Source organism: Felis catus, chromosome B4, assembly GCF_018350175.1.
Source record: "Felis catus isolate Fca126 chromosome B4, F.catus_Fca126_mat1.0, whole genome shotgun sequence".
NCBI classification, from domain to species: Eukaryota; Metazoa; Chordata; class Mammalia; order Carnivora; family Felidae; genus Felis; species Felis catus.
In genome coordinates, this window is record NC_058374.1 from 64,891,205 (window position 1) to 64,905,734 (window position 14,530).

The 14,530-nt window shown below is 36.7% G+C and overlaps 1 protein-coding gene across 14 annotated transcripts in view; it reads left to right on the forward strand.

Moving 5' to 3' along the window:
• Nucleotides 1-14,530, forward strand: part of FGD4 (FYVE, RhoGEF and PH domain containing 4) — a 245,031-nt gene that overhangs the window by 212,594 nt on the left and 17,907 nt on the right. For 11 of the 14 annotated variants that reach the window (XM_019834793.3, XM_019834798.3, XM_019834800.3 and 8 more), the window contains one exon: nt 1,036-6,680. In XM_019834793.3, coding sequence (XP_019690352.2) covers nt 1,036-1,293 — 258 coding nt within the window. In that variant the 3' untranslated portion in view covers nt 1,294-6,680. Of the gene's footprint in view, nt 1-1,035; nt 6,681-14,530 lie in introns of those variants that run through there. The other 3 variants (XM_045061638.1, XM_023256914.2, XM_045061639.1) reach the window with 1 other exon arrangement.

A 14,530-nucleotide genomic window follows, 5' to 3' on the forward strand; every position in this document is an offset into this window, starting at 1 on the left:
AATAGTAACTAAAATTCAAGTTTATTTAAACTGATTTTTAAAGTTTTTAGGCTGCTTTTTAAAATATAGCCCATAATTTCTTCCCCTTGTGCCTCATTTGTCTCCTCCCTTCTTCTCATTCCTCTCTAGTGGTTTGAGAAAGGGTGAGTTGGATTAGGAGGGGGCATGAGAGAAGGGGTGAAGCAGAGGGAGAAGCAAGGAGGAGAAGGAGCCTTTATAATGCCAGGAAATGATTATGATAAGTTGGGGGTTTTTTTCCTGAAGTATGGATACCTGAAAAAGAAAAGAATATGAGAGGAAGGGGAATTTAAATCAACCTTGGATTAACATTATCCAGTAGTAAGTTTTTGAGAACCATGTGTGCATAGATGTGAGCTAAATCTATGGGAACAACAGACGTGCAGGCTGAGCTTCTCACCAGAGCAGCCCCAGACACTGTGGCTTGTGTTGTGCTTGAAAAACACCTGCATGCACCTGGAAATATATAAAATCTTCAACGCATCTGTTGTATTTTACCCTATGTCTGCATTAAGAGCTAGGAAAACCTTATTTTAGAAATAGACTACAAATACCAAGGTATATATTGTCTTCTGTTTCATTGTTTTTCCCATAACTTTTTTTGTCCAGAAATACATTGATGCCTGAATAAATGGATCACCAAATAAAGCTGCGTTTGGTAATGAAATCATCATTAACATTTGCGGCTTTTATACGATACCTTATTTTTTTCCCTTTTTCATCTGAATGAAGAGTTGAATGGACTCCTTCGAAGAGAGAGGGTGTAGGATCAGTGAATCGTAGCTGATTTAGGTATCAGCTCTCATTCATTAATTCATTCAGCCAGCATTATCAGTGGCCTCACGTGCAGGCAGTATGCTAAGTCCTGGATGCCCATCTCTGTCCACGGAGAGCTCCCAGGGCGCATCTGTGTAGAACAATGGTAGGAAAAGAGGTTTAGTGGGAGCCAGGTCACACAGGCCCATGCACAGCAAGCTAGTACATCTCACACTCCTATGTACCATGTTTTTTCCTTAGGATGTCCGAGCCCAGGCCACCATTCCACTCCTGGGTTACGTTGTGGACGATATGCCAAGGAGTGCAGACCTGCCACACAGTTTCAAACTGACCCAGTCCAAGTCTGTGCACAGCTTTGCCGCAGACAGTGAGGAACTGAAACAGAAGTGGCTGAAAATCATCTTTTTAGCTGTCACAGGTGAGACACCAGATGGTCCCAACAAGCATCCAACCACCTTGGATGATCATCCTGAACCTAAGAAAAAATCAGAATGCTGAACTTCAGGACCATCCACAGTGTGGAGGTCCTAAGATTTACAGCTCAAGACATTCCCAGCCCTCCTCATTCATCTCTTAGCACTTTATGTTGAAAAATATAGGCTCTTAAATGCATCTTTTGAGGAAGTACTTTCCTATGTTTCTGTATTCATAGTGAAACTAATGTGCAGAGCCAGTCTACCGGTAAAAGTTTGAAATAATGTGAAAATGGAACATTTTTTAATGAGCTATTCCTTGCATATGTACTTTTGTCTTGAAGAAAATGTTATCAGTGGATTCTATCACTATCAGGTTAGAATAGGCCACCTCCATTTAAGGTCCTGTAATGTCTTCTCCTTCACAGGTAGGACTTGTAACAGTTTGAAAGATATACCTCCATGTTGCCAAAATAGATCCGTGGTAAAAATAAATAAATAAATAAATAAATAAATAAATAAATAAATAAATAAATAAATAAATAAATACAGGGACAGTTTAGGCTATTGTATTAACTTATTTAATTTAGTTTATAAAGCTCAAGCTGCATAAATGATGTATGTTCTTTTAAAACAACAAGGACAAATTGTTGGTGTTCAAACTTTCAACTTATTAAGAAAAGATAATACTTGTTTTTGTAGAAATACTCCTAAGAATAAAATATCTCAAGTATATAGCAATTATGTGTATATAGTATTAAATATGAATATAATTATATTATACATGCTTTTCTCTTCAGCTTTAGGTTCATATTTGTCTCTAATTTATTTTTTAAATGTAAAGCATGTTTTACCTTGCAATTGAACAGTGTTCTAAACTTTAAGAAATGTTTTTGGTGATTTATGTTTAACTGATTGACACCTTAAGGTATTGATATTTTTATAATAAGAAAAAGCAGTAATTTATTTGGCATGGGATATATTAGTTCCAACAGTATTTTTAAAGTACTATTTTTTCGTTCTGTGCCTATTTAAAACAGTGCCTCTCTTTGAAGGTGCTAATAATACCTATTGAAATATATGATGAGGGTGTAATTAATGCTTCAGTCTTGATTATTCTGAGATAAAGTGCACTTTGGTCACTGGGATGGTCAAAGTCACACAGGTTATTTTATCTTTCACAATCTTGCAATTGTTGCAGCAGTTAATATCAGCATGTGCACAAATTTTCACAGAAACCTAAACTGTACAAGATACCTGACTCTATACAGAACTGGGACATAGGGAAACTACATTGATTGTAATGTTTTTCTTTTCCATAAGACTGTTAAAGTATGGTCAAATGCAGACTATATAACTAACACTTTAGATAACTGTGTGGGCCTATTCCTTTGTCCGATGGGGAACAAAATTCACACGTGATCACCTGTGTTTGAGGTGCAGGGAGATAGATATTAGAGGAAGTTTATGCTCAACTCTTTTAACCACCTCAGTGAGGAAGAGGAGGGAGAAACACAATAATGAAAAGCAATATTTTAATGGCAAGTTTGGGGGAGGTACAAGATGATTGAAGAGAGTCTGAGCACTTTTTCTCATCTTCTGGAGAATTTTTAATAGTCCAAACATGATTTCTTGTACAAAGGCTACTCTTCACCATACTGTGGTTGTGACTAAAATCTCACATTAGGTTGACTATTTAACTTAATCTTTTTCTCAAATTAGTATTTTTCCCCCCATGTAGCCTGTTATACCCCAAACATTATCATGTTTAAATGCCTAAGTCAGCTAGAAATCCACAAGAATGACCCCGCTATCTTGGCCTTTGAGAATGACACCTTAAATGTAGAATAGATTCACTCAGAATTTGATACTGCCACACATTTATTCAGGCCTGCTGTTTTAAGAAATATTTAAAGTATCTTTTTTCCCCCCTCCAAAAAAGAAGGTAAACTGATTATGGCGGACACAATTAGATTGCCTTCCTCTATAAAAAGGAAAGTCAGCCACGATCATTAACATTAAACCAAATATTTGGAGTCAGAAAGAGATAAAGGTAGCTTCTTAGGGCCTATCAAATAAGGGACAGACTCAAAGAAATGTTACATTCCTTCTCTTTTCTAGCTGCCAACCTTGGGGTGGGTATGTATGTACAACATATGTGTTCAGGGCGGCTTTTGAGAAAGTTACACTATAGCTGTAGATGATGTGTTGGTGTTCTTAATCTCAAGAAAAGAGAAGCAATAAAAATGCAGAATGATTATCAGTAAAACATGACTTTCATAAATGTGGACAGAGCAATGGAAACATAAGGGTCAGAAGATTTGTGGGCCAAGTTAGTTTTGAAAACTCTTTTGAACAGCAAGCAGACTACACTTTCCCTACCGTAAGTTCTCCTGGGAAATCGAGTGATATGGACACATTCAAGTTTTGGCTGAGTAAATATCAATGTCATTTAATTTAGGTTATTGAGAGAACACTCCTGTAAAAAGAATATCATCATGCTCTTAACATTATCTTTAATTTTTAAAAATCAGAAATATTCGTACTAGAAGAGAATTTCTGATTATTCAGTCACCGTCTTCATGTTTCACCCCCGTGTTCTTTAGACAAGCACAAAGAGAAGCACTGAAGCAGCCTTACCTGTTTCTCTTAAAGAATCACTAATGCTTTTTACTTGGAGAAAGGCAAGGGCATACTCTTAGGCATTTAGTAAACACTCAACTAAACTAAAAGACTTCAAAGTGTGATTAGTTTCAAGAACCATCTCCATCTTGGTTTTTGACACCCCTGAGCAGCCATGACAAATTGAACATAAAAAAACAATTAATTGCCCTCCTATTAAAACCAACATCCCATATAGGCTTTATTCTTTATCTTCCCTAATTTGGTGCTTTCCAAGCCATCTTTAAAGTGCCCTTCCTCCAAACCTAAAAAGTACTTCTTCGATAAAAACTGCTACTCACCACAAACATTCCAGTTTTTTAAACTTAAATTTTGCTTTTATTGAAAGTCTCCCATTTGGTATATTAAGTACAAAATGTAGTGCAGACTTCTCTCCAGATTTTAAGTGGGACTCGGTAATGAAAAATGCCACCAGCCACTTTCGTAATAATGGCATCTACGATGCCATCATGTATGCAAGCAATAAAATTCTTCAGGGTATGTTTTTATACTGAAATTTTAATATGAATGCCTCTAGCCACAAGGAGATAGAGAATTAACTTCTAGAAATGATACTATAACTTCTAGGGAAGAGAAGGGGAGGGCATTATTCCTTGGATTCAAGTAACTGTCAAGGGCATCTTTACTTTTGCAAAGGGTATGGATAGTGAAAGAATTAAGCACATCTGCACTACGTCATCAAGCTCCTTTCATTTTCCGTGAAGTTTAACATAACATGCAGGTTGGCGTACTTACCTTCACCAGGTGACCTACCCCAATTAAAAACAAATACTCCAACCTAAAAAAGTACTAAACTTTTTACAAAAACCTTTTAAATATACCCTGTCCCATATATAGATACACATTTGGATTTTTTAAAAGAGTACTTGTAGTAGTCATGAGTATATAAAGAAAACGACAAGCTTCATAGTGCTGCAGGGTTGCTAAAGACTCATTGATGCCTTTAAAAACCGTATATCAAAAATACTTCTGTGAGTTCACAGTTATGTTTTACTTTCTCTCGTCAACTTTGTGGAAACAGGGTGGTTGTTTTCCCTTCAAATTTTCGATCCCACTTCTGATTATATTTAAAGCCTTAAGTTCTTATGCTGAGAATATTGTCTGTGATAACTCTAATTATTATCTTTCTGGACTAGATATGTCCAGAGGAAAGGGCACCAACAGGAGCAAATAAACTTCTAAGGAACAAAGGTCTTATTCTTTTTGCAGGTATCCTCGCTATAATGCAGAATAGAAGATTAAAATTTCTTACATCACATGATATTCGTGTTAGCGGGTCTAAGATTAAGCACATGGTATTAATAAGCTAAAATTAACTCAAAAGGCAAGAATGTCTTAATGTTTTCATTCTTCAATTTTGTATTCTTCAAGAATGTATTAATATAAAAACTGTGGCTAACCAGTTCTTATTCTATAGAACTGTATTGACACCTGTAGTGGATCGTGTTACTTCTTCATTCTCATCCAATTTTAGTAGAATCAAATTGCTTTTTATTTTCATATTACTACCTACTATAGATTCTTCAGATTTAGAAAATATGAGTCTGATATATAAAGACCACTAGATCTACTTTTAAAACCCTTTCTGTGAATTTATGCATATATGTATATATGTAAAAACACTGTTGATTTCCAATTCTGTTTTTCCATAGGAATGAAATTTTTATAGAAATTGTTCTCTTCACTTAAATATCTTAACATGAATTATTTACATGGGTTTTTAATACAGTTCATTCTTCTGTATGCCCCGTAATCATGTTCTCATGAGCAGATAACTTTGCTTTCTTTACTGATACAGTAAAGAGGAATAAAAAATTAGGAACTGAAATAAGCAAGAGTGAACAGAGAGGTGGACAGAAAGAGACCACTGATCTCCTGATCAGAGCAGTGTATGTTAAGACAAGAGAAAAATACTTTAAGTGCAGTAAGGATATGAACTATAAAGTAGAAGTCTTTGTAATAGCATACTGATGGGATCTGTTGCCCCCAGGTCTTTCTCTATTACTTACCTTTTTCTTCAGGCTTAAAAGACTTTCATCCTATTGGGCCATGTTCTGCACTGTTTTATGAGGTAAAAAATTCCTCTAAAGTCAATCATGGTTTTCTACTTTTTGGACTGAGCGTTTGGCAGAACTAGCACATGGCTTCTACAAGATAGTTTTTAACTCATTGGAGTCACTGAGGGTTACATGATGGTATCCTTCTTCCTAAAATTTGTTATGGTAGATTTAGTGAGAGAGTAAATCAAGAAATCTCATTGTAGCATATTTTAATAAGTAAATACCAAATACATAGAGTGATATATACACAGGTTTGGAAAGAAACACAGTAGTCTGTGGGGACCATTATGATAACAGATGTATTATATATTACATATTATGTGGATATTGGAATGTATCACTTTGGGGGAGGGGTCTCCATTCATTAGCAATCATATCTGTATATAAAACTTTTTTTTTTTAACCAAACTAGCTTTTTATTTTGTGAGTGACAATTGACTGATATTTTTGAGTAAGTGTTATCTGGGTTTTTGAATTGTTGACTGGTCAGTTTGAAAAGGTATGTTATCAGAATTTTAGAGTTAACTCCAATGTGAAAAAAGCATACACAAAAAGTAATTCTTTTCTAGCTATATGAATGTAAAATATTTGCATATAGTGTATATATTGTGTAACATATGTATATTTGGTCACAAAGGCATAGAATTGGAAACATTGTAAAATTAAGCACTTTAATTCCTATTAAATATTAAGCATTTGTATCTTGTAAATAAATACATCCTTAAATGAATTATAAAGACTTAAATGTTATTGCAGCCAGGATTGGAGATGTTCACAATGATTTTGTTTGTCTCAGAGAAAAGTTACTCCAATAGAGTACCAATGCTGCTTCCTACCTCTCATTCCCTACCAAAACCTATGTAAATCTCTCAAGAATAAGGCTGTGACAGAAGTCCGGGTTCCCCAGGTGTGGAAATAGGGACTTCTCCCTGTGATAACTCCAAGATTACATCTGCAGGAAGCACTACAACAGTGCTGCTCTCTTCTCTGAGAAATGACTGCTCTACTCCATAGTTAATGGTGTTCGCCTAAATTTTCCAGTCATATGTGGGGAAACAGACATGGAAATGGAAGTCAGAGAAACTGTCTTTGAGTTGTAGTCCTGCTATTACGTATTATATGACCTTATACAATTTACCTGAGTCCCAATAATGAAGTCTTATGGTCAGTCCAAAAAATATGAAAAAGGCACTTGCTGACTACAAAGCACTCTACAGGTAAATTGTATTCCATGGAATGCTTCACTGGGTTTCACCCAGTTACTGGCTTTTGATTTAAAACATAAAACATATCTCAAAAAGGAATGTGTGAACAGTATGATTTCACAGGTAAAGTATCTCTAGAAATCATCCTTTTTAGAAATGTATAGCCTTCGTCAGGCCTTAATGAATTAATTTATTAATTGATACCTAAAAACAATTAGCATCAGGGGTGCCTGGATGGCTCAGTCGGTTGAGCATCCGACTTCAGCTCAGGTCATGATCTCACCATCGGTGAGTTAGGGCCCCGCATCAGGCTCTGTGCTGACAGCTCAAAGCCTGGAGCCTGTTTTGGATTCTGTGTCTCCCTCTCTCTCTGCCCCTCCCCCACTCACGCTCTGTCTCTCCGCCTCTGAAAAATGAATAAACCTTTTAAAAAAATTAATAAAAACAATTAGCATCAGCTGCAGAATTCCTTAAACTAAAGGTTGTCCTTGGCTCATTGATATGACTTGTTTGAGTTCACCTTATACCAGATTAGAAACATGGTGGAGAGAGCCAGTGTGCGTAACTCAAGGCTTCTCGAACGAATGTACATAGGAATCACTTGTTAACGTGCAGATTCTGATTTAACACGTTTGTGATGACACAGTTCCAACAAGGTCTCAGGTGATGTTGATGTTCTGCAAACCATTCTTTGGAGTGGCGGTTTATACTCATACATTAACATAGCGGCTCATACTTAACTGGCTAGAAATACATGACTTCCATTATTTGTGACTTTAGACACAAACACTTTCTTGAAACGTTGTGGGACTTAGGTGGTATTTTAGTAAATTGCCTAGCCCACATGAGGCATTCAGCACATAATATCTTATTTTTAATTGAACTATAGTTAAATAATTACTTCCAGGTGTACAATATACTGATTCAACAATTATATATATTACAAAATGTTTGCCATTAGTTACCATCTTATATTGACTATATTCTCTCTACTGTACCTCTCATCCCCATGACTTGCCTTTTAAAAATTTTTTTTTTCAACGTTTATTTATTTTTAGGACAGAGAGAGACAGAGCATGAACCGGGGAGGGGCAGAGAGAGAGGGAGACACAGAATCGGAAACAGGCTCCAGGCTCTGAGCCATCAGCCCAGAGCCTGACGCGGGGCTCGAACTCACGGACCGTGAGATTGTGACCCGGCTGAAGTCGGACGCTTAACCGACTGCGCCACCCAGGCGCCCCCGTGACTTGCTTTTATAACTGGAAGTTTATATTTCTCAAACCCCTTCACAAATTTCTCCCATCCTCCCACCTCTCTGGCATCCACCACATCTCTGTGAGATTTTTTTGTTCGTTTGTTTTTTAGATTCCACATATAAGTGAAATCATGTAGTGTTTATATTTCTTTGATTTACTTCACGTATTGCCCTCTAGGTCCATCCCTGTGGCAAGTGACAAGATTTATTCCTTTTTATGGCAGAACAGCAGAACATATTCTATTGTATTTATATGTACCACATCTTTATTGATAGATACTTATGTTCCTTCCATATCTTGGCTATTGTAAATAATGCTGCAGTAAACTAAACATATATCTTTTTTAACCAGTGTTTTCTTTTTCTTTGGGTAAACAGCTGAAAGAATTAATTGGGTGGTATGGTATTTTTATTTTTAATTTTTTGAGGAAGCTCCATTCTGTTTTCCAAAGTGGCTGCACCAATTTACATTCCCGCCGCACCAACATTGCATGAGGGTCCCACTTTCTCCATCGTTGCCAAGAGTTGTTATTTCTTATCTTTTTGATAATAGCCATTCTGACTATACGGTGATACCTCATTGTGGTTTTGATGTGCATTTTCCTGATGAATAGTGATGTTGAGCACCTTTTCATGTGTCTGTTGGCCATCTGTATGTCTTCTTTGGAGAAACATCTATTCATGTCTTATGCCCATTTTTGTAATTGGACTATTTGTGGCTTTTTGAGCACTTCTGTGGTTCCATACAAATCTGGGGATTATTTGTTCTAGTTCTGTAAAAAACACTGTTGGTATTTTGATAAGAATTGTATTAAATTTATAGATTGCTTTTGGTAGTAAGAAAATTTTAACAGTATCCTTCCAACCTGTGAACATGGTGTATCTTTCTGTTTATTTGTGTTGTCTTCAGTTTCTTTAATCACTATCTTATAGTTGCAGAATATAGGCCTTTCATCTCCTTGGTTAAATTTATTCCTACACATTTTATTCTTTTTGATGCCGTTGTAAATGGGGTTTTCTTTTTTTAAATTATGTTAAATTTTATTTATTTTGAGAGAGAGCACAAGCAGGGGAGGGGCACAGAGAGAGGGGGAGAAAGGGAATACCAAGCAGGCTCTGCACTATCAGTGTGGAACCCAATGCAGGGCTCGAACCCATGAACCATGAGATCATGACCCAAGCCAAAACCAAGAGTGAGACACTCAACACACTGAGTCACTCAGGTGCCCCTTAACTTGATTTATTTTGAGAGAGGGAGAGCAAGAGCAAGCGGGAAGGAGCAGAGAGAGAAAGAGAGGGAGAAAGAAAAAGAATCTCAAGCAGGCTCCATGCTCAGCCAGCCTGTAGCCCAATGTAGGGCTCGATCCCATGACCCTGGGATCATGAGCTGAAATCAAGAGTCAGACACTTGACTGACTAAGCCACCCAGATGCCCCAGTGTTGTTTTTTTTTTCTTAATTTCTCTTCCATGAGTTTGTTATTAGTGGATAGAAACGCAACAGATTTCTATATGTTGATTTTGTATTCTGCAACTTTACTGAATTCATTTATTTTAATAGTTTTTTGGTGGAGTCTTCATGGTTTTCTACACATAGTATCATGTCATCTGCAATATAGCAGTTTTACTTTTTTCTTACCAATTTGAATGTGTTTTTTTTTTCTTACCTGATTCCTGCAGCTAGGAGTTCCAGTACTATGTTGAATAAAAGTGGTGAAGGGCACCTTGGCGGCTCAGTTGGTTATGCATCTGACTCGATTTCAGCTCAGGTCATGATCTCACGGTTCATGAATTCAAGCCCCGTATCAGGCTCTGCACTAATGGTGCAGAGCCTGCTTGGGATTCTCCTTCACTCCCTCTGTGCCCCTTCCTGCTTATGTTCTCTGTCTCTCAAAATAAATAAATAAACTTCAAAAAAAAACCCAAAAGAATAAAAGTGATGAAAGTGGATATCCTTGTCTTGTTCCTGACCTTAGAGGAAAAACTTTCAGCTTTCACCATTTAGTATGCTAGCTATGGGTTTGTCATATATGGTCTTTATTATGTTGAGGTATATTCCTTCTATACTCACTATGTTTTTATCATGAAAGGATGTAGAATTTTGTCAAATGCTTTTTCTGCATCTATTGAGATGATCGTATGATTTTTGTCCTTCAATTTGTTAATTGACTGATTTGTGTATTTTGAGCCATCCTTGCATCCCTGGAATAAATCCCACTTGATCATGAGGAATGATCCTTTTAATGTTTTAATTGTTCAATGCAGTTTTCTAATATTTTGTTGAGGGTATTGGCGTCTGCGTTCATTGGGGATATTGATTTGCAGTGTGTGTGTGTGTGTGTGTGTGTGGTGTTTCTTTGGTTTTGGTATCAAGATAATGTTGGCCTCATAGAATTTGGAAGCATTCCTTTCTCTTCACTTTGTTTAAATAGTTTAAGAAAGATGGGTATCAGGGCACCTGGCTGGCTCACTCAGTAGAGCATGTGAATCTCGATCTCAGGGTTGTGAGTTCAAGCCCCATATTGGGCATAGAGATTAGTTAAAAAAAATTAAAATTAAAAAAGTGTTTTTTTAAAAAAAGGATGGGTATTAACCCATTTTCAAATGTTTGATAGAATTCATCTGTGAAGCCATCTGGTCCTGGGCTTTTGCTTGTTGGGAGCTTTTTGATTACAAGTAATGGAATTGATTTTCTGTTTCTTCCTGATTCAGTCTCGGAAAAATGTATATTCCTAGGATTTTATTCATTTCTTCTAGGTTGTCCAGATTGTTGACATATAATTTTCATAGTGGTCTCTTATAATCCTTTGTATTTCTGTGATGTCCATTGTACTTTCTTCTCTTTCATTTCTGATTTAAGTCTTCTCTCTTTTTTTCTTGATGAATTGGCTAAAGGCTGATCAATTTTTTCTTTTCAAAGTACTAGCTCGTTGTTTCATTTTTTTTTTTTTTTTAGTATATTTCATTTTGCTCCACTTTGATATTTATTTCCTTCCCCTATCTTAGGGCTTTGTTTTTTTCTAGTTCCTTTAGGTATAAGTTTAGATTCTTTCAGATTTTTCTTTTTTCTTGAGGTAGTCCTGTATTCCCATAAAGTTTCCTCTTAAAACTCTTTTTGCTGCATCCCAGAGGCTCTGGAGCATTATATTTCCATTTCATTTGTCTCTGGGTGTTTTTTTTATTTCTCTTTGGTTTCTGCATTGACCCATTGGTTGTTTAGTAGCATGCTGTTTAGCCTCCACATGTTCCTGTTTTTTCCAGTTTTTTTTTTTCTTGTAATTGATTTCTAGTTGCATAACATTGTGGTCAGAAAAGATGCTTCATCTGATTTGAATCTTGAATTTATTGAGACTTGTACCCTAACATATGATCTATCCTGGAAAATGTTCCATGTGCACTTGAATGTGTAAGGATGCCTGGGTTGCTCAGTCGGTTAAGCATCCAGCTCTTGATTTTGGCTCATGCCATGACTTCACGGTTCTTGGGTTCAAGCCATGCATCAGGCTCCGCACTGACAGCATGGACCCTACTTGGGATTCCCTTTCCCTTTCTGTTTGCCCCTCCCCACCCCCTTGCATGCACATGTGCATGTTCTCACTCTCAAATATAAATAAACTTAAAAAAGAATGTGTATTCTGCTGTTTGGGGATGGAATGTTCTGTATATATCTGTTAAGTCCACATGGTCTAATGTGTTCAAAGGCAACTGTTTCCTTATTGAATTTCTGGCTGACTGATCTATCCATTGAGGTAAATGCGGTGTTGAAGTTCCCTGACAGTATTATTGTCAATTTCTCCCTTTAGGTCTGTTAATAATTATATGTTTAGGTGCTCCTATGTTTGATGCATAGGAGCTCCTATGTTTGATGCATCCTCCTATCCACCTCTCCTCTAGTAACCATCAGTTTTGTTCTCTATAGTTAAGAATCTGTTGGGGAGACTAACTGGCTCAGTTGATAGAGTATGTGACTATTGATCTCAGGGTTGTAAGTTCAAGCCCCACTTGGACATGGAGTGTACGTTAAAAAAAAAAAGTCTGTTTCTTGGTTTGTCTCTCTTTTTCTCCCCCTTTGCTCATTTTTAAACGCATTAGAGAGGGTGGGGGAGGGGGTTAAAGAGACAGCGGGGGAGAGAATCCCAAGCAGGCTCCTCCCCGTCAGTATAGAGCCTGACTCGGGACTTGATCTCACAAACCATGAGATCATGACCTGAGCCAAAATCAAGAGTCAGATGCTTGACTGACTAAGCTACCCAGGCACCACTTATTTTTTTGTTTCTTAAATTCCACAAGTGAGTGAAATCATATGCTATTTGTCATTCTCTGACTTATTTTACTTAGCATATTACTTTTTAGCTCCATCCATGTCATTGCAAATGGTAAGATTTCATTCTTTTTATGGTGGAGTAATATTTCATTGTGCATATACACCACATCTTCTTTATCCACTTATCAGTCAATGGACACTTGGACTGTTTCCATAATTTGGCTATTACAGATAATGCTGCCAAAAACATCGGGATATACATATCTCTTTGAATTCATATTTTTGTATTTGTTTCCTAAATACCTAGTAGGGCAATTACTGGATCTTAGGGTAGTTCTATTTTTAACTTTTTGAGGAACCTCCATACTGTTTTCCACAGTGGCTGCACCAGTTTGCTATTCCCATCAACAGCACAAGAGGGTTCCCCTTTCTACACATCCTCACCAACACCAGTTGTTTGGTTGAAACAACAAGTTGTTTCTTGTGTTGTTGAATTTAGCCATTCTGACAGGTGTGAACTGATCTCTCATTGTAGTTTTGATTTGTATTTCCCTGATGATGAGTGATGTTGAGCACCTTTTCATGTGTCTGTTAGCCATTTGGATGTTGTCTTTGGAAAAATGTCTATTCATGTCTTCTGCCATTTTTTAACTGGATTATTCAATTTTTGGGTGTTGAGTTTTATAAGTTCTTTTTCTTTCTTTTTTTTTTTTTTTGATGTTTATTTTTGAGAGAAAGAGACAGAACTCAAACAAAGGAGGGGAAGAAAAAGAGAAGGGGAGACACAGAACTGAAGCAGGCTCAGGCTCTGAGCTGACAGCACAAAGCCCAGTGCAGGACTCAAACTCACAGACTATCACCACCTGAGCTGAAGTCAAATGTTTAACTGACTGAGCCACCCAGGCACTCCTATATGTTCTTTATATATTTTGGATACTAACACTTCGTCAGATATGTCATTCCTCCATTCCATAGATTGCCTTTTAGTTTTGTTTACTGTTGTGCAAAAGGTTTTTATCTTGATGAAGTCCCAATAATTCATATTTGCTTTTGTTTCCCTCACCTCTGGAGACATGTCTAGTAAGAAGTTGCTACAGCCAAGGTCACAGAGATTGCTGCCTATGTTCTCTAAGATTCTGATAGTTTCTTGCCTCACATTTAGGTCTTTCTTCCATTTTGAATTTATTTTTGTGTATGGTGTAAGAAAGTGGTCCAGTCATTCTTTTGCATGTTGCTATCCAGTTTTCCCAACATCATCTGTTGAAGAGATTGTCTTTTTCCCATTGTATGTTCTTTCCTACTTTGTCAAAGGTTAGTTGACCATATAGTTGTGGGTCCATTTCTGGGTTTCCTATTCTGTTCCATTGATCTATGTGTTGTGCCAGTACCATACTGTCTTGATGACTACAGCTTTGTAATATAGCTTGAAGTCTGGAATTGTGTTGCCTCCAGCTTTGCTTTTCTTTTTCAGGTTTGCTTTGCCTATTTGGAGTCTTTTGTCATTCCATACAAACTTTAGGATTGTTTGTTACAGTTCTATGAAAAATGCTGGTGTTATTTTGATAGGGATTGCATTGAATATGTACATTGCTTTGGGTAGTGCAGACATTTTTACAATGTTTGTTCTTCTAGTCCATGAGTGTGGAATGTTTTTCCATTTCTTTGTGTCATCTTCAATTTCTTTCATAAGTGTTCTATACTTTTCAGACTACTGATCTTTGACCTTTTTGGTTAGGTTTATTCCTAGGTATCTTACTGTTTTTGGTGCAATTGTAAATAGAATCGATCCCTTGATTTCTTTTTCTGCTGTTTCATTATTGGTGTATAGAAAGCTACAGATTTCTGTATGTTAAGTTTG